Source organism: Dermacentor variabilis, unplaced genomic scaffold (assembly GCF_050947875.1).
Source record: "Dermacentor variabilis isolate Ectoservices unplaced genomic scaffold, ASM5094787v1 scaffold_12, whole genome shotgun sequence".
Classification (NCBI taxonomy): Eukaryota; Metazoa; Arthropoda; class Arachnida; order Ixodida; family Ixodidae; genus Dermacentor; species Dermacentor variabilis.
The window spans coordinates 60,397,585-60,424,684 of NW_027460280.1; the positions used below are offsets into that span (position 1 = coordinate 60,397,585).

The 27,100-nt window shown below is 44.9% G+C and overlaps 1 protein-coding gene across 9 annotated transcripts in view; it reads right to left on the reverse strand.

The window, feature by feature from the left end:
• LOC142565818 (ADP-ribosylhydrolase ARH3-like) overlaps positions 1 to 27,100 on the reverse strand; it is a 110,154-nt gene that overhangs the window by 1,048 nt on the left and 82,006 nt on the right. For all 9 annotated transcript variants that reach the window (XM_075676363.1, XM_075676362.1, XM_075676356.1 and 6 more), the window contains 2 exons: positions 24,697 to 24,875; positions 11,196 to 11,364 (listed from right to left, as the gene is read on the reverse strand). In XM_075676363.1, the coding sequence (XP_075532478.1) occupies positions 11,196 to 11,364; positions 24,697 to 24,875 (348 nt within the window). The remainder of the gene's footprint in view (positions 1 to 11,195; positions 11,365 to 24,696; positions 24,876 to 27,100) is intronic.

Here is a 27,100-nt window from a genome sequence, read left to right on the forward strand (position 1 = left end):
ATAAGTCACCAGCAAAATTATACAAAACCTAGAATTCCAAAACCTATTCTACTTAACACCTAAAACTTAATCAGTTGAATGAACTGAAATTGAACGTAACTGAACTGAGAAATTGAACTGGAAGCTCCAAGCTGAAAGAAAGCCTTCATCATTACTACTACACGATGAAATTTCTTCTGACGAAACTTCTCTCCGAAAGTTTAAAAAATGTCAAAAGCATAGTTTTGAACATGAAAGAAACTGCACTTGAGGGAAGTAGTGACACTTCAGTTTAATGAAACCCTTTCTCACTCTCAGGTTTACATGATGTACTTAAATAAAACAAAAAAGGGGAAGCAATAAATAAAAACATTGAAATGACCAACAAAACAAGTTTTATGCAAACGGGCACTAAATTTGTATCCACTACAAACGCTATAACATTTTTCAGCAATGCATTTTTGTAGATAAAAAACTAAACTTTACCATTAGGCTTATTTTCAACACCGAGATTTGCAAGCATGCTGTCACAAGCAAGTGAACTATTTGACAAAACAAGATACAAATAACAAGGTAAACAAGGAAGGACTACAGTAAACCCTTGTTATAACGAATTTATCAGGACAGGAGATGGACTTAGCTACAACCATCATTTCCTTTGAAGTGGAGATGATCTAAAATACTAATAGTAACATGGGACTTGCTCTCCGAAAATGGGCCTCTTCGATTTTCAGAGTTCTGGCAGCCCGCTGGCAGCCAGCTAGTTCCGGTTCTGATAGGAAGTCACGCGGGCTGGGATCTCAAAACAACCCGAACCTGCCCAAAGTTTGCAAAATCGAACGCCGGTACAGCTGGCCAAATGTAAACATGCTACCAGCACTGCAGCGCCCAGCGTAGTCGGCCCATTTATGTGTTGCCAGCTTGAAAATATATAGTTGCATTCAAGGATACAATCACTTTTGCGTGACTTGGCGCAGGACGCACACTGGGCCAACCTCACCTTGCGCAGCGCAACAGATGGCCTCCGACGCAGCGGACGACAAGACTCGAAATCGCGCTTAAGTGATTGTATACTCGAAAGCGATAGCTCGAGGATCCCTGCTCGCAGCGATCACGTTGCCCATCGGTGACATTGGCGAGTTGGCGTTGTGTCATCACAAGACATGAAAAAGCAGGTTATCGGGTACGTCTCATACGCATAAAATTTTGTGCTGACCTGCTTGGGCTTCGATTTCAGAAAGTTTGTTGTGGCTGATGGTGCTTCTCATTTTGACCCTAAGGAGCTGGGGACGCGGCTGGCATATTAAAATGCACGCCGCCTGTGACCAGCAAAGCGTTTCACACGAAAAACATTGGTCGCGATCATGAGAGCAATAAGCCAATCTTTGTGTGTCTAATGTACCGAGTGCAATCAGTGTATTCTTAGATCAATGGCCTGGAGTTTGAACACATATTGGTTTCGAGCTTCCACCTAAGCTTACGACGGAGAGACGGAGTGAACACGGGCTAGCTGCAAAGCCTTCGCTAACTGCAGAAAAATGAGATATATGCGAGATATGTGAAAAGGAACGCCACCAGAGAAAGACGAACCCAAAATGTACGACAATGTGTGAATGAGCGTCTACAACTTGCGTGGAACACGATGCAGATAACATGCACACATGAGGGCACGATGCGCTGATCACCGCAGCGAAGCCTTTAGGGGACACACACACACACAAAAGCTTCAAACGATTCATCACGGCTCGTATCACCCTGCTTCGCAATGCGGAACGGAGCGTTAGCACCTAAAAAGATAATGCTAGAAGTAAGAAAATCCGAAGATGACCGTAGAAAGTTGGCTGAGCGAGGTAAATTTAAGTCCTCAAGTGCCCACGTTGCAATCCGTGAAGTCCATGCAAAGATGGTGGCGAGCACACTTCGCCTCTTTTAGTCGTCTGCTAGCCAGAGAACTTCCAGAGAGCAGTCAGACCAAAATTGTCCTGGCAGGTTCTGGCAGCCTGCGGGTAGCCAGAACCGTCCAGCCCGAGCAAAACGAATGCCCGGCGGAAGTGTGTAGCGCGGTGGGCAGAGCAACCAGAGAAAAACGAAGATGCTCTGGCAGCCCGCGGGTAGCCAGAAGTTGAAAATCGAAGAAGCCCAATGTGAGTGCCCTTAAAAATATATACTGAAACAAAGCCGTGCTCGTCACCGGTGACAGTGCCGAAATTTTGGTGATGCCCGTGAGCAAATGGTTCATCTGCCGGTTGTCATCATGCGATGAAGTTAGTATAACAAGAAGCTCCTTCCATGACAGAGTTACCTTTGCAGTGGCACTTCCCGAAGATTATACAAATAAACTCCAAGGGTTATCGTGTATGTTGCACCATGCGGTTCCATGTGAGTTGCCCACTTTGCACTTCCTACTAAGGAGAGTCTAGTGCCACTACAGTTTAAATAATTTGGTCTAAAATGCATGCAGTACTGTTGGGACCACTATAATGTTTGAATAATGCAATACTACGTCAAAGAAAGCAATTTTGTTACAATGCAAAATTTATGTAGTAAGTAATCCATAATGAAAGTAATGCTATGGCACAGTAAGACATAATGGACAAATAACGTAGACATACACAGCGTTGATTTCCAACTAAATTTTTATTTGAAACCATTAGTTGGAAGTCAGCGCAAGTCTGTGTCTCCTGTTAGTCATCCCTTGTCTGTTACTACGCTGTAGTCACTTCCATTAAAGGAGCCCTGAAACACTTTTTTAACTAATCGTAGAATGGCCTCACTAATAGAGAGTGTCATGTCTGAATCTCTTCAAACCCTTGAAGTATAAGTGCAGCTTACACCAAAGTACAGCTTTCTCTCTTTTTACATCTCCCCTAGCACGCTGGTGGCTACACAAGAAAAAAGCCAAGAGGACAAAGCCCCCCCCCCCCCCCCCAAAAGCTGACTCCCAACATCAAAAGTATTCGTCACTGGCACCCCTCCAAGATAGCGGCACTCCGCCGCTATATCGGAGGCCATGAAAGCAGATGCAGCTACTTGCAACTGTCGTGGGTAGACCCGGAGAGCAAAGAAGAAATTTTTGTCTTTTTGAGATTGCAGGCATATACAGTGGAACCCCGATTAAAGGACTTTCTTGGGACCACGAAAAAGCGTCGTAAAATCCGAACATAAATTATGCCTATAGAAATACTACTTATTTCGCGCGACGGATTTACGAGAAACTTCAATGTAAACTACTAATATACTCTGCAGTGCTTGGAAACCCAAATTACCCAAAAAGTAAATGCTATAAGAATTAATGCTGCAGTACAGGTACCAATCATGCTTTATTCAAACGAACCTTTACAGCACTGCAATGCCCACTGCTGCGCAAACTTTTAAAAAAGTCAGTAAGTTTCTTTTGGACCTTGTTTGATCGGTGAACCAAAAGCTTTCGCTCGAGTTGGGCAACGTCCAAAAGGAGGTTCTCTGCGGTGGCGCGTGAACAGATGAAGTTCCGGATGCCGTCTATGTGCCGTAGCACCTCAGCAAACGTGGTAGGCACAGGCACGGCATCTGTGGTGTCATCGCTGTCCTCGTCCGATGTCCCAGCGGTGTCGGCACTAGGCAAAGTCTCCTCAATGCCGTCATCCAGCAACACCTCGCCGCAGACGTCGTCGGCCTCCACGTACTCGGTGAAGGTCGTGGCGAGGTTTAAACCCTAGAAATCGTCGTCGGCGAAGCCTGCATCGGCCTCTAGCACTATCGAGGTTGTTGCGTCCCCAGCAGAGGAGGCAGTCTCTCGCTTAAAGCCGCAGTGCCTGAACGAGTTAGCGATTGTGTTTCACGACACTGCGTTCCACAAACTGGCAATAAGATGCATGGCATCGAGCACAGTGATCTTTTTTTCCGACTCGCTGCACTCCATAGCCGCCAGCCGACGCTGCACTAACCGCTTCTGCTACCCTTGCTTGATGCACTTAATGATGCCGGCATCCAGCGACTGCAGCCGGTTTGTGCAGTTGGGCAGGGAAAAAAACAACCTTTATGTTCCTCAGGCTGGACATATCGGGTGGGCAGCATGGTGCGTTGTCCACAAAAAGCAATATTTTCCTCACCTTAGCACCCATTTTGTTATCCAGCTGCTGCAAAAAATTGCTGAAGAGCGAAGACGTCATCCACAGCTTTTTGTTGAAGTTGTAGCTGCATGGCAACGTCTTCCAAGTTCTTGAAGCATCATGGCTTTGCAAACTTTCCAACAACAAGCATGGGCAGCCTCTAGGAACCATCCTCATTAGCACAGAATAGTGCCGTCACACGCTCTTTACTACACTTGCCACCATGACAGCTGTCACCCTTAAACGCAAGGGTTTGCTTGGGCTGCATATGGTAAAAAATGCCACTCTCATCGGCGTTGAAAACGTCGCAGGGCTTGTAAGCAGCAATCATCTCCGGCAGCGACTCCATCCACTCATTCACCATCGAAACATCCATGGAAGTGCTTTCTCCGCAAGAGCAGCTTTGCACAATCCTGTTTCGTTTTTTTAAAGCGATCCAGCCACCCGTTCGATGTCTGAAAGTCGTTGATGCCCAGACACAATGCCACAAGGTCCGCCTTTTCTTTTGGAATGGCGTCGTCAATGCTGATCTCAGAGCTCCGTGCTTGATGCAGCCACTTGAGAACTTTTTCTAACTTCTCATGCTGTCCTTTTGCCGCTGTCCGCTTGAGCCTGAACTTGTTGGCATTCTGCAATATCACCGCTTTGTTTGCCAGGATCGTCTTAAGCAAAGATTCGGGTATCTTAAGGTCTCGGGCAATGCTGGCTTTCGTGGCTCCATGCCGCTTTTCCGCTTCCTCTATAATATTCAGCTTATCGCCGAGCGACAGAACTGTCTACCTTCGGGACATCATGCGTCGCGTTGCTCCACACAGTTCAAAACCTCAACTGTACGCTGGTTGCTAGGATTACTACGAAGAACGTGTGCGATAAACCTAGGCCTCTCCGCGCTACCTTGTCGGCGATCTGCTGCTGGGAAATTGGAAGGAGAAAAACGCTTTCCCAACGCAACGAGAGGCGACGCTGCCGAGAAGAGAGGGAGAAAGTGATTGTGGAGAAAAAAAGGCACAATTTCAGCACAGCGAGTGTCATGGGCGGCTGCTGGTGGGGGAGAGAGAAACGAACGATGAGACGAGGCACGGAAGGAAGTTGCGCCGGAGCGAACCGGTCGAGCGGTGTCAAGTGCTCCGCAAGCGGAGAGACGGAGCGAGAAAAGAGACATGCGGCACTTTTCTTTCATCCACCGTTCCGTCCCACGCTTTGCAAGGGTCATTGTATAACACAGGTCAGGCGTAAAATTGGATCGGATAACCAGGGTTTTTAATGCATTGCTTCTATGGGGACTTCGCCGGGACTGCGCTAATCCGTCGTAAAACCCGGGTCGTCGCAAAACCAGGGGACGTATAACCGGGGTTCCACTGTATATGGTAGAATACTCTGTCATACACCACTATCTCGCACGGCACGAAAGCAAACGCAGCTACGTGAAACTGTCGTGTGTAGACTGGTAGTGCAAAGATGAAATGATTTTTCTGTCTTTTTGAGATTGCAGGCACACGCGTCATTTAACTTAAGATTAGCAATTATAGTATAAATGAGAATGTTCTCGCCATCATGAAATCAGCCAATAGCTGTTGATCGGTCCAGCTGTTTGTGATGACGCTATATGACGACACTGTGGAAGCCAGAGCAAGCAAACTTCTGGAGTTTTAGACATGAGATTATACATTCCCTGCTGCATGCAATGCAATAATATTAGGCTAGCATTTTTTTAGGAGCCTCTTCTACAGATTGGCAACATTTTCTTACTATGTTCAAAAAGTGTTTCGGACCCCTTTAAGATACAGAAACTAAATATGTATTGGCCTTAAAGCTTCACCATTACACCTGGAAAATCATGACCACATCCTTTCTTTCCTTTGAAGCTGCACATAGATGTTACGGAATGGATTCCAAGGGAAGGGAAGCGTAGCAGAGGGCGGCAGAAAGTTAGGTGGGCGGATGAGATTAAGAAGTTTGCAGGGACAACATGGCCACAATTAGTACAAGACCGGGGTAGTTGGAGAAGTATGGGAGAGGCCCTTGCCCTGCAGTGGGCGTAACCAGGCTGATGATGATGATAGATGTTACGGTACATGGAATTAAAATCTTATGGATGTTTGTGTAACACTCACTGGATCACAGGTTCATGCATGGGCGCTACACCTAAGTAGGAAGGGGGTAGGTGGCAGTGGAGTTCAGCGTTGATTGTGCGGGCAGCTGCACATAAGGGTCACGCGGAGTGGCCAGAAGAGACGCGTGGTTCGACACCAAGACGGCGGCAGAGAGTTATAGCCATCGGGGGTGGGGGAGCCGTGGTTTACAAAGGGCGCGTAAGCGAGTAGACTGTGAGTCGGGCTTCCGCTGGTCGGTTCGCAGAAGCAGTGCCGTGGCTTTGAAGTCAACCCCTCGCTGCTGAACCGCACCATGCCAAGACATTCTGCAAACAGACCAGATGCCCCAGTGGGGCGTGGAAGTGCTTTCTTCGGGGGAGTGTGTCTTGCGAGTTTGTGAGACAAGAGACTCGTTGCACTGCAAAGGATTTGTGGCAACGGCCTTGACGTATTGGAACTCCGGATAGTGTCACCCTGGAGCCGCATTGTATACACACTGCACGCACCGCAGTGTGATTGGACGAACGATGGGGCGGGGAGTGTATTGGGAATGCTTTTAGGTACGTGCAGGGCCGTTGGATGGGGATTCGGTGGAGATTCGGCTATGAGAAAGAAGACCAAAATTCTAACTTTTAGTTTGATGCCCGTGTAAATAGTTTCCATTCTATCGCTTGCCTATTCATCTTAATAAACAGTTAAACCCTTTGCAATTAGCGTCACTGCACTGTCTACTGTAATGTGACTTCACAACATCTTCGAAGTTTTCCTCACTGACATCGAGGCGAACATCAACAACATCAATTTTGACCACTAGAGGTTCTTAGATATGCATGGCATCCCGCTACACAGAAATTTTTTACTCCATTCCCACAGGAATGTGGCCAATTAGTCCACAATTAGAATGCACCACATTACGATTGGAAGTGGAATGCCATGGCCACTATGTCACAGTAGTTAGTCACATTTACTAAGGTAACCTATTGTAACTATTACAATGATACCACAAATAAAAGAAATATTACTTATTCAGCACTTAAACCTCATGCTCAGCAGCAGAATGACATAGCTACTGAGGCACCGTGGTGGATTTTCAGCACTAAAGACGTGCTCTTTTCTTGGGGTGCATTGTTTACCGTAAAATAGCAAGGGCTCTTAAAAGGGGACGTGGCGTTCGATAACAACTTTATTTCTTTGTGGATGTTTATGAAAATTGGCAGACTTATCAGCAACATTTCTTTGATACTACTGTAATTTCATAAAGATATCTTTAGAACCTTTTTATGTATAATATTTTTCTCCTTCTGGCCTTGTTCCAAGGCTGAATCACTTAAAAAATATGAAAGAACACTTGTGCAAAGCACTGTGCATTCTAAGATGAATGGTTGATGTGACATTCTCAGATTTTTCTATTTGCAATGCATTTTTTTAGTTCTAATTTAAGAGGTGACTGCACCACAGGCGTTTAGGCTTTGAGCAAATAGCTGAATCATTATTTGTAGTAAAGTCAAACTGCAGAAGCAAGAGTGTTATGCCTTGGACAGTACATCCAGGAATACAGGGAAAAAAATGGAACTGAAATAGATCTAGTGGTCATGAAGAAATAAGTGTTACAAGTAAAGCAGTAAGCAAGAAAAGTCATTTTTAGAACATTATCAAAAGGCACCGGGGTTGTAGTCTTCTGTGTCCTTTTCAGTGCGCGGCTTCTTGAATGCCCTGTCTTTGGTTTGATGAGCCTTGCTTGACTTTTTTTTTCCGCAAGACATCCTTTTCCGCTGCTCTGCGAGGAGCATGTTGTCCCGGTTGCAGTCCAAGTGTTGCACAATACTCAGCATATGCAGGGTGGGCCCCAGCATTGTATTTGCAGACTGCCTCATGGACAGCTGTCTCTGTTGCAACCAATGATGCGTTTTTATCTTTTATCCACTCCCTAAAAGTCAATGCTGCTTCAACCTCCATTCTGACAGAGCTCACATCTGTGTTCTTTTGGCAGACGTGTGATGCTTTCCAATCATCATAGCCTTCATCCCCTTCTTTAGGGCCAAGCGTGAAACCATGGCATCGGTTTGATAGGATTACACAGTCGAGCACCAGTCCTGTGAAAAATTCTACTACAGTGCCGACACCTATGTGGGATGTATGGCCACGTGTTAACCATGTCCCATCATAAATCACTGTTATGTTGTTATTAAAGGTAGGGTCCATCTCCCTGTAAACATTGTGCACTGCCACCACAGCATCAGAACAAATACTGGCAGCAGCTGTCTCACTGGGAGGTCTGAACTCAGCCTTGAGATGTTTCTGAAATGTTTTATGACGCAACCCTCTATGGCAGACATTCATTATTGACGAGAAATCGGTCAAGGCTGTTGTCCCTTTGCCAGTACTTTAACAGCCTGTACAGCTCTCATATTCACATAAAAAATTTTGCGATGTTCCTTTCGTGATGATGACCAGCCCTACGTGACAGCGCCGCAAAACGCGCATGTCAGTATCATTTGCGCTGCTAATCCGTCTTGTTCCCAGCTGAACTGAAAGTCCTGGTCAGGAGCACTGCTGGCACTAAGATTTGCCGAGAAGCGTGTTCAGGACGGTCATTTGAACCATGAGAAACTCCTCCGCTTGTTCCGTACTGGCAAGCACCTCGCCTTCACCTGTCAGTTATATTTTCTGCGCGGTCGCTGACACCAAACTTAGTTTTGCTTGCACTTTCGCGGCGACCTCCCAGGATGCTACGATACAAAACACGGCTCCAAGCACGCCTTAATGGTGCCACCCTTTACTTGTAGATAGTGTAGCAACATCATGTGAAGTGCCGAAACGATGATCGCTGGATGCATCCGACAATGCGGAACACGGCACGACATGCGCAACAGTGCCGCTGTTTGCACGAGATGTTTTGCCCGCGTAAGTGCCAGAGAGCGAGTCCTCAACATCGTCGACACAAGTAGGTATTCCGCCCGCGTGTGAAGTGCTCAGCGGCAGCTCCTGAATGGCATCATCGGCATCGTACGCATCCTGCCGGCATGTGGAGTCCTCGGCTGCGCGTCTGTGACTTCTGCGATATGCTGCACAGTACTGCCACGCGACCTTGAAGCAGTCTTTTTCACCGCCGGCGATTTTCGCTTACGAGTGCCGTAAGCATGAGCCGTCTTGTACTTCAATGGTCGCCGACCCATGGCCACCAGTAAACTTCCGAAACTACGCACCACAAGCACTGATGAATGCATCGAGCTGATATGTCCAGACTAGCGTATCACAACACAAACCAGATTCCGAAACTATGCTCCCCACGCACTGACAGCGAGCAGATATGTCCAGATGCGCATATCACAATACAAGTCAGCTACGTTCCGCAAGCACTGATGAATGCGTCGAGCTGATATGCCCAGAGTAGCGTATCAAAACACAAACCAGATACCGAAACTATGCTCCCCACGCACTGACAGCAAGCAGATATGTCCAGAGGCGCATGTCACAACACAAGTCAGCTTCCGAAACTATGCTCCTCACACACTGACAGCGAGGCGATATGTACACAGGCAGGCGCATATCACAACACAAGTCAGCTACATTACGCAAGTACTGGCGATCCTGGCAAGCCGAGATGCGAAGAGGCGCTTATCAATTGTGGAGTCCGCTGACGAAACTATGCTCCGTACGTGCTCATGAACAATGCGAGGCAATTGTCAGACGCACAAGTCATGGGTGATATCAGATGTGAGCTTCTGAAACTATACACCGCACGTACAGACGAACATCAGGTGCCGAGAGGCGCGGCCTGCGCTCAGCGGCACGGTAGCAGAAGACGCACACCGCCAACGAGACCAATGGCAAAGCTCCAATTGGCCACGTGACGGGCATGGCCAATCGGAGGCCTCGGAACGGCCTTGAATTATTTGCTTTTGTGCGCTTGCTTCTGAATGAAGCAGGTGGCTGGCGCGGCAAATTTAAAGATGGAGAAATACGCTTTCCAACGCGGACAAAATAGCAGTGCTCGGTTGCGCAGTTGCAGAGATATCATGGCTTGAAAAATGCTGTTTTTTCTCGATTTCCGCGGAATTTTTTCGTCACATTGGCTGCTACAAAAATTTTTTTGAGCACTTCAACGCGGTTTTCAGCATTTATATTTCGGAATCAGATAAAAAAAAAAAAGAGTTATAGAAACGGAATATGTGCTTTTCAAAAAATCAATTTTTTGGTCATTTTTCGCTATACGAAAGCCACGTCCCCCCATAAGTGCATGAACACAATATTGCTACATTAGCACGCCTGAAACGAACAGATGCTATGTATGCAACTTATAGTTAGGAGAGATGAATAAGGACAGCAGAGAATTAGGTGGAGTGTCAAGAGTGCAAAATTTACAGGTATAGCATGGGTTCAGTTGACAAAAGAGTAGGACAATTGGAGAGCTCTGGTCAGGTGTTCCCGCAGTATTGAACATGAAATATTATCCAAAAACAACTTTACCTACAGTTGTAATATGTTTTCTGTACTATAGACATTTCAGACATTAAACTTGGCATCACGCTTTATCAGTGTCCTCATTTTAATGACGCTGTTCACTCACAGCATGCAAACTTTCAGTGACATGTAAGCCTGTATCAGTCCTACATTACACCAATAGTCTTCATTTTACGTGTTGAGTCACCGTTCATGGCTGTGGCATTTGCACACAATGCCATGCCAGCTGGTGTGGGCGGGTCTTCTCAATACTTGCAGCTGACAGCGACATACATGTATTTACATTTTACAGCAACAACTTTAACATCACCAGCAGCAATGGATGAGACACTGGTGCGACCATCATAGAGCACAGTCATTCATGTGGGCCGCCTAGAAAGTGTTAAGATGAGAAACACCACGGATTCTACACGATATGCTTGTTGCAAACCTTGCTAGGGGCTATTTAATGTCAGCGTAAGCACTTGTTATGCTTGCAAAGAAAGCATAAGACTAGAATAAACAGACAAAATTCAGTTACAGTACAGTCTATGCGCTAGAGCTGGCTCTACGTATCGAATGCTGTCACCTTGCAACCTGTCAGCGGCCGTGTACCACGAAGGAATGCATAAAGCGCTGCTGGCACTGAACGGTCTGCAGTCATCTCGTTGCCCAATATAGCAGCAACCCTTTCAGGTGGAGCATCCTCGTAGCTGTTCAGCATTTTTTTGATGATTACGAGCTTCTCAGTGTAGAAACTGTAAGGTGGAAAAACAGGCAATCAAAGTAATCAAAATGACACTTGAAACACAACAGTAACTATCAAACCACCAGCCAGAAGATCGGTTTCTTTATGCTCATTTCACTACAAATGCACACAATAAACTACTGATCCATGAACATTAATTTGTGCTAGCAACTACTGAATATTATGCAGCTCCTTGGTACCTCTGTGCAAAGCCCACTGTTCATTACTACAAATAGCTCTAATTTTGAACGGCGCTGAGTGACACTAATCATGGTAAGTAAGACAAATGGACACATCAGACGGTATGAGAGAGCACAAACTACCAACTAGTTTATTGTAGATGAACCGTGGCCCTTACATTGGCTGTGGTCAATTGAGCATGTGCAGATGCCAAGCTAACAACAAGAAGTGGAAAGAGACGCTTATGAAAAAGTGGATGCAATGAATGATTAATCATTGTCAGGTATTTGAGTTTTATATGATGCATTCTTTGAGAACTTCAGGCACTGCCTGCCTGCCTGCCTCATATGACTTTGGGTCATTTGACTCTCTCCCGATTCTCGCGTACTACCTGCACCCAGCCAGATGGTGCATGCAAGATCCGGGTACTACACGTTGTTGGCAGAACATTGGATGGCACTTACCTCCACATAAACAGCGATTCAAAAGCAAGTTTCCCCCTTCTGCACGCTAACCAGCTCCTGATGCTCCCAAAGAAGCTCTTGGAAGACCCCTGCTTCGTCAAGAAATGTGTCAACAGACATTGCATTCCTCAGTGGTTTACTTGAGCAGCTCGAGGATGGAGTCCTACCAGGGTACTGCTTGATGCAGAGAAAGAGCAACATGTTTGCAATGATCAAGAAGCTAAGCAAGCCCACATTCTGACCCTCAGCGTGTCCGAACTCCATAATGAATGCCTGCTCGAAGTTACTGACAGAGTCAAAAGGCCAGCCGAAGTACGCTGCCGCAGGGTTCATGCCATAGCCAGCTACTTGCAAAAGCTTCCCATAACTTAAGATTCCCAAATCACATGGGATCTGGATGCAAAACTTTTTGCGCGCAACAAGGTTGCTAGACATAACCAGGTGTTGGTTCTCTCCTCATTCTCTTCTTGTGTTCTGTATCACCAGCACCATGAGGTGCTCCTGCATTCTTATTTATAAATCAAGAAACTGCAATGTGCCCCCATCTGGGAGCTCATGAGTGAACTTAAGTTCCTTATGTGCTCTTTCAAAAAGTTTATTAATTTGAAATAAGGATACAGGAACACCACAGGTGCTGGGGGCTGCTATGCTTTCATTCCGGGCACTCTAAAATAATCAAAACAGGAATTGCCCTTGTGTGCCTCAAACATGCCATTAAAAAATCATGCTACCACAGAACTGCAGACAGTTTGTCGAAACAGATTAATAGACTCCAGAAGAGTAGTTACCCAAAAGGGATGGTTACGCATGATGATGACTGGGGCTTTTGGCACAAGGGACAGAAGTGGCCAAAGAATGCCAAGGGTATGTTACAGACTGACATTCGTAAATGAATAATGAGTATGAAGATATAGATGAAACACAGCTGTATACAGGCCTAAAAAATATTTGTTGGAAAGTGTGTAAATATATTCATAATAAAGCTAGACAATGATACATGACATATGCTATGGAAAGCGAAAAAGTGAAAAGAGGCAAGGTTCTGCAGCTTGTCATACTGTTTCTTATCATGTACTTCCAAATGGAGGTCACTGATGAGCTGCCACTGCCACGGTGGTAACAGCTTTGCTGGAGGCATCAGATGATGTTGAAGAAATGGTACCCCCCTTCAACGCTAAGACTGCATATGCAACGAGAAAGGCTCTCTCACTGCAGGTCGATTACGAAAATCTTCGTAGCTTTGTAACCTGGGCCTATAGTATCACATAGACATTTTGCTACAAGGTAAGATAACTCTCATGCGCTTTTCTGGTTGTTCAGAATGTATCACATGATACCTTGGAAAGTTTTCACGCTGGTGGCCAAGAAATTGAAATACTTTCATGTGTCCTTGTTTATGAGGCCGATCAGGGAGTTTGGGAAAATAATTCCCCATAGAAAATTGCCCGTTTTCAGCAGCAACGCAGCCGCCCACCACGGAGCCCAACAAGGGGATGCCGTAGGTGTAATAAAAACAAGCCCTGCGAATGCCAAATGTACGTTTCCGCTATAACCAAATATGTACAGTCAAGGTTGGTTGTACCACACAAGGTTAAACCTTGCTACCAAGAATAACAGAAGTAAAAAGAAGTGTAGAGAGGACAGGAAGATGGTCACGCAGATTAGGAAAAAGCTGCTAACGGACATGAAAAGGAAAGAAAAAAGGAAAAAAGCACCAGTAGATAAAACCAACTAACCGGTCAATGTAATGTATGTGCACAACTTTTCACACAAATTTAGGAAAATTACGACCAGACATAACATTAGGGTGCTTTTCTCAGTTCCGCAAAAACTCTCAGGCATGTGCAAAAAGGTCACGAAAAACTTAACCATGAACACAGCTTCAACGTCAAACAGGGTCAGTTCATGAAACTTTCAAAAGGCATAGTATATAGAACCCCATTTTCACACGCAAAGCATACATCGCATAGACAGAGTGCTGCCTGAATGAAAGATTAAAATGACATAAATACATGTGCTAACAGCTGGTTGTGCTGCTGTGCACGGCAAAATGTGTTCCTGCACAACAAAATTTGAAAGAACTGCTGTTGCCACCGACTCTAATAACAAGACTACTAGGGAAATTTAAGAGGCTCTGAGGTACGAAAAGAAGCTGACACATGCGTGAGTGCACCTTTTATCTTTCTCATGGCACCCAAGATATAGGTGGCAAAAAATGTCACTTAAACAAAATATCGAACACCTAGTGATAGTTAACCACTCATTGCATCCACTATTTCATAAATATGTCCTCCCACTTCCAAGCTGTCCACAACTTTTTGTTGTCTAGTTAGCCTTGGCATCTGCACATAGTTATTATAGACCACAGCCCATATAAGGGTCACGGTTAATCAACAATAAACCAGTTGGTAGTTTCCACTCTCTCGCCCTATCTGGTGTGTCTATTTGTGTTACTTACCGTGATTAGCGTCACTCAGCGAAGTTCAATATGAATAAAAACTAGCCCAGTTCCTTGCCTTGCTCAAGTAGCTTTCAATTTCCCAGCAGAGTCAAAACAGTGCACCAAGGCCTTCATAGTAAACTTATGATCTACAATAAACAGGGTATCTACCAAGTTGACATTTCCAGGTTTTCCATGAGTACCTTTGCAAAATTCTCTGAGTGACACAGAACTTCGTTTTATGTCAAGACGGGTTTGACACCATGTCGCTCGATGCTGCCACTCTCGAGTAAGCATAATAAAAAATAAACAATATGACTTATTTAGAAGCTGCGACAAACTTCCTTCCCATTTATTCCTCAATGCCTAGATCGTTTCTCTTTTCGTCCTCCTTCCCTGCAGCACGTTCGCCCTGCAGAGCATTTGAAGCATCCTCTTAGCCAGTTGAACAGTCAACGTCAAATTTTTCGGACTGCCTAGGGGCCGTGAAAACGCCAGAAAAATCGGGACGTTCGAAAAAAATGAATGCATGTCTTTTACTGTCCTTAAAGGGTCCCTGACCAGGCCACATAACAAATTTCAGTTATACGCTGGAAGTTGTTACGTGCCCTCTGAGGAGCATTCTGCTTTAAGAATTTTTCAATGGGTTGATTGACAGCTGAGATAGAAATATTTCAGTGCCACGAACCCATGATTTCAGGAGGCGAGGGCCACTGCCAAGTGAGACACTCTCTCCACTTGCCCCGTCTAGCCTCTGCAAGTGAAATCCTTCCACTGCGTTCTCCCGTACCGGAGCTCGAGGATCGCGTGACGCATATGTCACGGGCCCGCCTTTATCTTTTGCCCCTTGCTTTTTAGTTGTGCAGTGCACTTCCGCTGACGGTTGGATTTGGAGCCGGCACGCTGGCTGACATGCAGCTGATTCCCGTTATTCACGCAGGTTCTCGCAAGTTTTGGAATCACCTTCTGGCTCGGTGCGCTTGTCGGCAGCACAGAATTTCGTCATGGCCAAAACCGAACTTCAGCGGTACCTTCATCTTCGGCGGGTATCACATCCCATGACTTGTTAAGCCACATCGACAATTCAAGGCCCATTATCTTCAGTGCAGCGCTCGGCGTGTGGTGGAATTCGAGCGATTGCCCTCGACCAATCGCTGCTGGAAATCGACGCCCACGTGACCAGAGTGGACACTATATAGATGAGCGACGCTTCTGCCTCATGGGATTTGGAGCCGGCACGCTGGCTGACATGCAGCTGATTCCCCTGTTATTCACGCAGGTTGGTTTGCATTACCCTATTCGTGTAAAACGACTATTGTGTGCGTTGCCGGCTCCTCCCACTTTGGTATTTGCTGATGCTTGTTGTCGTAAACGAGCGCATGCGCCTCGAAGTAGGTCTTTTCTATTTTTGAACAGATTTTTGTACGTGTTCCTGCTTTTGTTGCTTTCCGGCGATATCGAACTTAATCCGGGTCCTGTCGAAATGGAAATATTGCAAAGCCTGCAAAAAGGGGCAGACTGCAATCTTGAATAAGCTAGATACTATTGAATCCAGGATCGCCGTACATGAAGGAATGATAGCGGACATAAAGAGCAGCCTTGAAGCAACTAAGGAACAAGTTCAGGACCTTGGTAGAGCAGTTTCAGAACATAAGGATGAACTTGAGACTCTTCAGAAAGTATTCAGGGATTTGCAGGTTAAGAATATTGACCTAGAGAACAGAGGTCGGAGACAAAACCTTTTGTTTTACGGAGTGGATGACAACAGGGCGGAAACGTGGGACCAATCAGAGGAGTTGATTAAAAAGATTGTTGGCGATAAGCTGGAAATTGAAGTTACATCACTACAAAGAGCACATCAGATTGGTGAATACCGAGAACAAAAAAAGAGGCCAATTATTGCAAACCTCTCTTCGTATAAAGAAAAACAAGAAATTCTGTCCAATGCAAGAAAATTTAAGGGGTCAGAGATCAGAGTTGATCAGGATTATGCGCCGGCTACCCGGGAAGTACGGAAGCGATTATGGGAATACGGAAAGGCGCACAAAGGCGAGAAAACAAAAGTTAAACTGAATTTTGATAGGCTTACTCTTGGTGAAAAAACTTACGTATGGGATGACGAAAAGAAGGTAGTTGCCCCACTAAAAAGAAAGAAATGATGCTTGCCTGAAAAAAAAATAACACTGCACAACCTGGTCGCCGTTTTAATAAACTGTAGAAGTGTAATGAATAAGGCGGAAGAATTGGCAGGACTAATTGAGACGGTGAGAGCTGACTTAGTTATTGGCACGGAATCATGGCTAAACCGTGATATCGGCGATAGCGCAGTCTTTCCCAGCGAATTTGTCGCGTATCGTAGAGATAGGTCGAGCCATGGGGGCGGTGTATTTTTACTTGTGCGAAGTTCCCTGAAATCTGCCGCCTTAGACATCCCGTGTGATGTCGAATCTGTTTGGTGCACAGTAACCCTAGATGATAATTCTTCGTTTGCCGTAGGTGCATTTTACCGACCACCGAACTCTGATTACAATACACTTCAATCGCTGAATGAAATTATCTCGGAAGTTTCAAGCAGACCATTCATTCTTGCTGGTGATTTTAACCTGCCAGACTTAGAATGGCGTGATGGAATATGTGTAAGCAGCACTGGGTGCCGTGTAAACATAGAAATGAAAAATATTGACAATTTTGGTCTTATTCAATTTGTTACTTGCCCAACTCGAAATAGTAACGTTCTAGACCTCGTGTTCTCGAATAACCCCAGTTTGGTGAATAATGTCAGTGTTATTCCAGGTATCAGTGACCACATGGCCGTTGTTGCAGACATTAAAAAAGAGAGCAGAAGAACCTTAAGTTGTGCAACTAGAAAGGTTTTTCTATTCAGCAAGGGTGACTACTCAAGCATAGCTCAAAAACTAGAAGATTATCTGCGCGTCTTTGAGTGCCTTGCTGAAACCGATGGTGTAAACGATTTATGGCTTAAGTTTAGGGATAAGGTGTTAGCCCTTGTGGATAAGCATATACCTGCGATGCAAGCAGGCAAGATTAATAAATGCAAGAAGCCATGGATGACGTCAGGTATTTTGAGAGAAATCAGGAGAAGGCGACGAGTTTTCCGTAAATTAAAGAAAACTGGAAGCAGTGAGCACGCGAAAGAATTACAAGCATTAATGGAGCAATATAAAGCAAGTGTCGAAAAAGCAAAAGTGAGATATTTTGAAGGGCTCAATAATAAAATGAAAACTAATCCCAAGTCGTTCTGGCATTATATCAAGGAGTGCGGATCTGATAATGTTGGAGTCAGCGAACTGAATTTTAATGATACGGTTATAGTCGATGAGGAAGCTAAAGCCACATGTTTAAATACGTATTTCCAATCCGTGTTTTTGCCTAAGCATGACGCTCCTTCCCAACGGCACCCAAGCACGTTTCCACTGATGCCGCCGGTGGAACTGAGTGTTCGTGGTATCCGTTCTCTTCTTGAAAGCCAAGACGAATCCAAAGCAGTTGGTCCTGATGGTATCTCTCCTCGTGTACTGAAGCGATGTGCTGCGCCCATTTCGCTGTACCTTTACATAATTTACACTAAGTCCCTTTCAACAGGCACTTTACCCGATGATTGGAAAATTTCCCATGTTGTTCCGGTTCATAAGGGTGGCTCAAAAAAGGATGTAACAAATTACCGGCCCATTTCATTATCATCAATATCATGTAAACTCTTTGAACATATCCTATTTAAGCACATATTGACCCATCTTACAGATAATAATGTTCTGATAAATGAGCAGCACGGTTTTCGCAAAGGATTTTCTTGTACCACGCAACTTATAGAGTTCTTTCATGAGTTGGCTTCCAACGTTGACGAGGGTGCGCAAACAGATTGTGTCTTTTTAGATTTTCGAAAGGCCTTCGACACCGTGTCGCACTCCCTTCTCCTCGTCAAACTGCAGATTCTAAATTTTGACCAGAATGTACTAACTTGGATAACCAATTACTTGTTCGACAAGCGTCAATGCGTACTTTTAAATGGGAGGTGTTCATCTTATGTTGGTGTAACGTCAGGCGTGCCACAAGGCTCCGTCCTTGGACCGCTCTTATTCCTCATTTTTGTTAATGATATTTCTGTGGGTATTTCATCGCGCATGCGTTTATTTGCCGACGATTGTGTTTTATATCGGCAGATTAGGGACGCAAGTGACGGCGTTTCTTTGCAGGACGATTTGGATCGTATTACAAGGTGGTGCCAGAAGTGGCAAATGTCGTTGAACCCGAAAAAGTGTGTGCAGATGCGTGTTTCCAAAAAAAAGAAACCAATTGAGACATCTTACAGCCTGAATATGTGTGTCATTGCTACTGAACCGGCATGCAAATATCTTGGTGTTGTTTTATCGCATGATTGCTCATGGAATGCTAATATTGATTATGTTGTTGGTAAAGCAGCAAGGGCTCTTAACTTTATCCAACGGAACCTAAGATGGGCACCCCAGAATTTAAAGAACACAGCCTACCTCACCTGTATTAGGCCGATTTTAGAGTACGCATGCCCTGTATGGGACCCGATGCAGGCCAGGTCTATAGATAAACTTGAAAAAATTCAGAATAGAGCTGCGCGGTTTGTTTTAGGGCGGTACAAGCGGACAGATAGCTGTACCGCTATGAAAACGGAATTGGGTTGGGAATCACTTTCTTTACGCAGAAAAAAACTGCGGTTGAAGTTTTTCTTTCGTATTTTTCATGGTAACACTGGAATTGCTTATAATAACTACTTGTATCAACCCAATTACATATCCAGTAGAAATGATCACCGACACAAAGTGAAAGAGTACCGTGCAAGAACAACTATTACAATTCCTTCTTTGTGATGACCATCAGAGATTGGAACCGGCTGCAAGAGACGCAAGTGTGCTGTATAGATGAAGAAGTGTTCTATTTAAGTCTGTAACCCCCCCTGCTGTAACGCCTTACTGGCAAAGCGGGGCACTCACTGAATAAAGAATAAAGGTGTTACGCCCAAGCTGTTGCGTTTGTCTCGTTCGCGCAGCGCACGAGAACGCCCAACTAGTGGTATAAGCCAGTGCGACGTGAATACTGAGGAAGACACGAGCGGATCACAGGGCATGACGGCACGCTCGAGCATTGCAGAAAATAACATAATCTCGTTGCCTGCGCGCGCGACTGCATGACGTGGGAATGTGCAGACGAAATGGAAGCCCATCTCTCTTGCAGCGATGCAAAGTAGAACAAGATCACGCATACATTCAGTTTGTATGTTTTATTATTTCTGTAAACTATAAATTGTCGAAAGAGGCGACATATTACACAAATAACGGATGTTGCCTTGAATAATTCTCCAAGTCACGCGTCACTGCGAGCAATGTCACAGCAGTACGTGTATGCAGGCGTACTTGTACGATTACGTCTGCTCTCCGACTGGGAACCCGGAGCTCGCGAGAGGAAGGGCAGAGGCATTCGGTTTGAAATTTCAGCTCTTTCCGCAGCGCGCTACGATGTAATACTCTGCAGTCACGATCGTTAGCGTGCATAGTATACACAGCGCTTCTCAGCTCAAAATCGTAGACTTAACTCAGCTCAAATCGTCAGAGGGGCCCTTTAAGGGCTCAAATCACTGCAGGCACATCCGAAAAAGCTCAGAAGACCTACCAGTACACTAATTAGGCATATCGGTGCTCATACTGTGACAGGAGATGGCGGGTGCAAGCGTGTATATTAAGGAATACAAAGGAATACATACAGTGTCCGATGACAATTGGCCTTCTTACCACGCATATGCTTTAATGAGGAGGCGCACTGGGTAGCCCGAGGTCTAATCAACCGGGAGATGTGCCCCTCAGACTCGGATCCCATGGACGAGGCACCGACGACATACCACGAAACAACAAACTATTACAAGCAAAAAAGGCGAATCTAACCGCCTCCAAACGCAAGCGTCACGCGAGCGCAAGCCTCGATCCTGCATCGAATCCGAACTAAATCGTTCCCCAGCCCACATTGGCTAGCCATAATTACCAACGGGCAATGGAACCCCAATATGTCAAAACTGCACAAATCAAACATTGGCTACCCAAAATCACATTCTTTGGGGGTGCGAGGGCTTACCGCCTCCCAGGTCGCTCCTGCCAGCTCCCTCACAACAGACGTGGGAAGAGCTGCTGAGAACGCCGGATGAAAAAGTACAAAAAGCCCTCGTTGCCTGGGCCGAAAGGGTCGCTCCTTGTGAGGGGCCATTCTAGGACTCGGGCCTGCCAGATCATAACTGAGCAGAGTCTCAATAAAGTTGTTACCACCACCACCACCGCAATACTTTTGCGTATGCTTCTCCATGAAACATTTCTGTACTGAGGAAGAAGCTGACTTTTGTGAGCAGGCAATCTGCAACATGTCGTGCTTTCCGAGCTTCGAAAGAAATCGCAAGGACAATAAATGTGGAGTGGGTTCCATTGCTGAGAGCGGCGATTTCTTTCAATGAAAAACACGGCACAGAATGGCAAGAAGCTTAATAGCGAACGTCGAAGCAGCTAGGCCTAGCGTTGCCGCCGCGGCGGCTACGGCTGCCAGAAGATCCGCGTGCGAGAGCGCCAGTTCGAGGCAACAAGGTAATCAAAATGGCGGCGATTTGTGGTGGCTTTGATTAATGCTGTTTCGGACCGCCAGTTACGGCAAAAGTCCGAAAACTTGGTCGGTGAAGGGTTCTTTCGTCCGGAATTTCAGACGTTGTGATACATTGACTATATGGGGGATGTGGTGTCGCTGTGAAGCCGTCCGAATTACCATATTTACTCCGATCTAAACCGACCCCGATTCTAAGGCGACCCCCTAAATTCCGAAGCCAAAAAAAAAAAAAAAACACCTCGAATGTAGGCCGAACAAAAAAAGCGAGGACAGCGTTCACAAAATGCAAACGGCATTTATTGAATCTGAACGTGCAGAGCTCATTTAACATCGTCGCTGCTAGAGCGTCGCTGTGTTCCTTGTCACTGTCGCCTTCAAACAGCACACTATCTTCGGTACCGTCAAGCGCATTGGATATGCTGCACTTTTTAAAGGCATGCACAATCAAAGTACCTGGGATGTCATCCCACGCTGTAGCTACCCAGCCTGCTAGCTGCGATAGCGATGCACATTTGATGCGGCCCATTGCCATTAGCATGTGGTCTTCGTCAGTCAACCAGTCCGTGTAATATTTCTGCAGACGATCCTTGAAAGGTTTGTTGATGCAGACATCAAGTGGCTGCAACTGGCCCGTCGTGCCGCCCGGTATGACAGCGAGGTCCGCGTTCACTTGGGCGAGCGCAGCCTTCACGTTGTCGTTCAAGTGCCCACGGTAAGAGTTGACAACAAGGAGCGAGTTCTTTGTCAAAAGGGTTCCTGGACGCCGTCGCCGCACAATCTTAACCCACTCTTCCAGCATCGCACCCGTCATCCACGTGTTCTCATTTGCCCGCACAATGACATTTTTTGGGAAAGTTTCTCGAGCAGGCAGTGTCTTCCTTTTAAATATCATATAAGGAGGGAGTTTATGTCCATCAGCTGTGCAGTACAGCATCACAGTTGCGCGCTGCTTCTTGTAGCCCGCAGAGCGCACCTTCACCTCCTTGGCACCCTTTTCATTCACGGTGTATGCCAGTGGCATATCAAAATACACAGCAGTCTGGTCGGCATTGCAGATTTGCCCAAGGTTGTAGCGTGCCGCTTCTCTCATTCGCAGCACATAGCGCTGAAAAGCTATAAGCTTTTCTTCGAAATTGCTTGGCAGCTTCTGGGTGATTGAAGTGCGACGACGGAGGCTGAAGCCGAAGTGCTTCATGAATTTCAAAAGCCAGCCCTGGCTGGCTTTGAAATCCTTTGGCGTTAGGCCTTGCTCCCTCGAAAGTTCCCTAGCTTTTGCTTGGAGCACTTCTGTTGTCGCTGGAAGGGAAGCTGCTCTCTGCGTCCGAACAAGGTCGGCCAAAACTGTCTCCACTTCGTGGTGACAGCCTTTCTTTGGTCCGCTAAATGCCATCCTCGTTGCGACACGCGCAAAAAGCTGCTGTTGTTGTCCCCTCCAACGACGAACGTTTTTCTCATGGACGCCGAAGTCCCGCCTGGCTTGAAGGTTCGACGATGCCTCTGCGGCTATCACAACTTTTCGCTTGAAAGTGGCACTGTGGTGGCCTCTCCTGCTTGGTGCCATCGCGATAACACCACACTGCACACCGATATGGCCGACACGACACAGGTCAAAATGGCGACCTCGCTTGTGTAGGGTTGGCTACTGGCACGGCCAGTAGCGGCTCCGACACCGACTTTTCTAGATGGCGCTAGCTATGCACCATATTTAGCAGTTTCAATGAAAAACTGGCGAGTTTTTTAAAATCTTTGAATCTAAGCCGACCCTAGAGTTTGGAATATGATTATTTAAAAAAACCTATCGGCCTAGATTCGAGTAAATACGGTATCAGGCGTCCGAAAGTCGGTTATTGACGGTACACTGGCAGCTCCTCCAGCGGACGACACGGTGTCAAGGAGGATTCGTTACGATTCCTCTCTACCGGGACTTTCTTTCCGTTTCAACAAAATTACAGCTCATTTTCCCTGATAGAAGCACAGATTCCCTGAGTTTTCCCTGAGTATTTTCAGACTATTCAACATCCCTGAGAATTACCGGTTTTCCCAGTTTTCCCGGTTGGTAGACACCCTGAATAAAGCCATTCATAAAATCACAATTCAGGTTCCTCTGAGGTAACATCCTCCGTATCCCTGCACTCCACTTCCACATCTCATTACAAGAGATATATATTTGGCGAATTTTAATAAAATGAGGCAATCTTTTTTTGTGGAAATTATAGTTATTAAATCTTGTCTGTGTAGACATTGCAATTCTGTCGCATCAGCTGGGTTATTTGAAAGACAGACATTACTCGCAGAATAAAAACCAGCATGATGCTAGCTAATTAAACTCACTAATCAACTTTAATATTCTTCAATTTAGAGGAGATGTCCCAAATCAAGAATTGAAGCTGAGCGGTAAAGCGAAGTCCATTTATCAGGAATATATTGTGCTTAAGCACCAGTTTTGAGGAATCTTGTTACGAAGAACTGCTACTGCACATGTCCTCAAATTCTGTAGCTAAATGCAATTATGTTCCAGTTAACACTGATCAACACTGGAAAAATGCAGGTAAGTGTTAACTGGACCATCAATACATTTAATCAAATTGAAAGTGCAGTGCTTGTGCATGTCCTTCTACTACTTGTGCAATCTTTTTGTGCTACAGTTAAATATGGTCAGCCTTTGTAGACCTGATCAGCCAGCTTTATTATCGGAGACCACTGCCCTTTTTGAACACTCTGTGGCCTACACAGATGCAGAATGAAAAGTAAGAATGGTATGTTTTATGAGCCCAACACACTATAAAGCACAAGTCGCTCAAACTCAAGACAGAATAACCAGGTAGTACACTATTACTTGAGCTGCAGGCCATACACAAGATTAGTCAAAGCACCTAGCTTGTGCATCACAGTCAAACATGAAGAAAGCAATCTGAGAGGGAGCCAGCAATACAAAGGCACAAAATGATTGCTTTGAAGTGTCTTCTAATACCTTTTCATTGTCATCCACACAATTTTCTTCCTACAAACCCGCACTCAATGCTACTAGTACACTTTGCAGTCTCAATGTAGTCAAGTATTCCAAGCAAATCACTATCACAATGCACTTCTGTGAATAGATGTTAAAAACCACTACAGCTTAGCAAAAACATTCGCTCTCTCCTTACTTGAAGCCCCCACCTAATTACCCTTTAAGTGTACCTTTTTTTGATGAAATTAAGCTCTTCTCTCTGACATGTGTTTTGATTTTATATGTCTGTTCCCTTTTTCACAGCCCCTCACCTCCAGAGGCATCGAGCCTGGGCAGCTCCTACACTTTCGTTCACTAAGGTATAGGCATGATCCAGGACCTTTAGGTCCTAGGTACCATGAACCATAACTTCAAAATTTCTTGCCTGTTTCTACCTGAGAAAACAATAGCTGAAAACCCAAGCCCAACTAACCCGCTGAACTATGTGGATGGGCTTAAAGATAACAAGCTTCACAGTAACTCCTCTAGTACTTGCATGATGCCCTATTTCACCTTCAAAATTCACAAAAAAACAGGAGGGGGGAGGGGGGTTGCTAAAAGCTTACATATGCTTGGGTTCAACAAATTGTGGCATGCCTCACAGTCCAGATCATAACAAACTCATACAACTAAGCTTACCGGCATTGTTTGGGTTCAATTTTCTCCATCTTGAACTTCAAGGTGTCAAGAAACCTTCCAACATCAAGTTTCTTGGATGGATCTAATGAAAGTGCGAGCTGAATAGCCAAGCACACAAGCGCTGCTGCATTGTATCCCAGATGATGGGCATGTGTCAGCTTGCCTTGATTCTGTGCTACCTAGATACAAAGAGCATTACCATGTTTGAATTCACTGCAGCAAATAACATTCCTGCAAACCTGTGCGCTTTAGAATTCGTAAAAATCCTGCGGACAAAACAGGTGGGACGAAGGGAAAGGGGGCACAGTATAGTGCTTAATTATAAAAAATTTGCTCTGAGCACTTATCTTTTGTTGGATATATACACACTTTATTAACAATATTTTACCTTTAGATGCAGCATACAAGCAGCAACAAACTTAAAACCACAGAGACTGACCATATTGTGTTTAGACCACTGCATGACTCTTTCAGCAACATTGCTGTTGCCAATACCACCTGCTTTAGGCACTTGTTTGAATAAGTTTGCTCTAAACAAGTACCCCTCTGGTATATGGAATCTTGCGCTGCTACAAGAGGATGACGTCAGTATTACCATAATTTCCTTTTTTTGCATGCAGTGTTTGCAATTCTGTGCCAGCCCATCTTTTAACAGCTTTACAACATTTTCCCGAACACAGTTCATCATTCATAAAATTTGTTCCAAAATTCATAAAATCGCAGAATGAACCCAAATTCATAAACTTTCTAGAAAATTAGGGAGCTGGCCAGGTATGGAATAAGATATATCCCTATTACTATTCACAGGTGCCTACTATGAGAGGATTCAGGAGACAGAGCACTCCTGCAGGAATCGTACGCACCTATTACAGGGAGGCTAGAGTTTGAACTCTGCTTATTTGGCACATACGTTAAACATATTAGTGTCTCAGGACAGCACTACTGTTCTATCATTATCACCAGAGATGCTCTCCAGCCAACTGTCAGATTGTGTGCTAGCTGAGCCATGCCAGGTACATAAGGAGCAGAGATTAGTTAATTACCTTGGTATCTATATTATAACATATAATTACTGCTACGAGCATGCACATAAAAGCACACACGGAAGAGAGACAATGGAAAACACACCGATGGAGCCACTGTTGTCAATGTGATTGAAATGTTTCCATTGCGTATGCTTATCGTTACACTGCATACAGCAGGAGGCGCACAATTTTGTATAAAATATTGCTTGTTCTCCGCTGCACTTTTTGAGGCCCTCCCTGTTATATCCCACCTATGACGTCATAGAACCGTGCAACAGTCCTTAGACACCAGCCATTGGGAGATTTCTCATAATCATGAGATATTTTTGAACAAAAGCTCGAGCACACATGTACCCCCTCGAACCTTCCAATAAAGAAAGTATGATGGTTAAAGCGCCCCACCTGTCTTGTCAGCACTGTTTCGTCGCTTGCTGGCATATTTGTCGAACACCTACCTTGTGAGGTTACTATAAGAGTCATTCCACACCAACTATCCCAACGTGGCACTCAAGCAAAATACATTTCTTTCAAAAAAATTACAAAGAAATGACGTATATAAGCATTACTTGCATAGTATTTTCTCGAAATATTTTTAGCGGAAACATTTTTTTAGCACCCGTGAGGGCCATTCAGTTTCATTAATAGTGGAAAACCAGGTGCGAAACAAAAATTTGCCAAAAATCTAATTTTCGCGCAATATTTAAAACTTTTGTTTATGTTGTCTGAACTTTGTGCTTTCATTATAAGACTGTCACATTATGTACTTTAACTCTTAACACTAAGGTAAAAATATGCAAATAATAGCATTCTTGAGAAATTTTTCACAAAAAACTGTAATGGAAATAAACCTGGAATTCTTTTTATAGAGCTATCCCTAAAACGCACTATCTTTTAAAATTTTATTTTTGCCAATGTGCTGCACACAGGCTCTAAAATAAAAGCCTGAATTTGTCAAAAATGCTATTTGGCATGTTTAGATGTTGGTAACACACTAAGGTGGTTCATTGAAAAACATGCAGAAAAGCAGATAAAACTGAAAAGCACAACACCTTTTGCCACGGAAATTTTAATCAAAGTAATTTGCGTTATCACCGAGAAAAACTTTTTGAATTTGAGTCCCATCACCGTAATATTTTGGTTCGCCCTTTGACTTCACCTCATAGCATGTTGGCTGGACACGCAAACCAACTGAATTTCCTGCAGAAAAAAGGGTGGTGTATCCACTGCATATGGTTTTCGTTTTTTTCGTACTGTATTCTTTGTATGAACGAGAAGAAAGGGGGTTAACCTAGGGGCCAGATTTTTATTAGTCATATTATAAGAAGCCAACGAACACTGACACCAAGGATAACATAGGGGAAATTATGTGTGCTTAATAA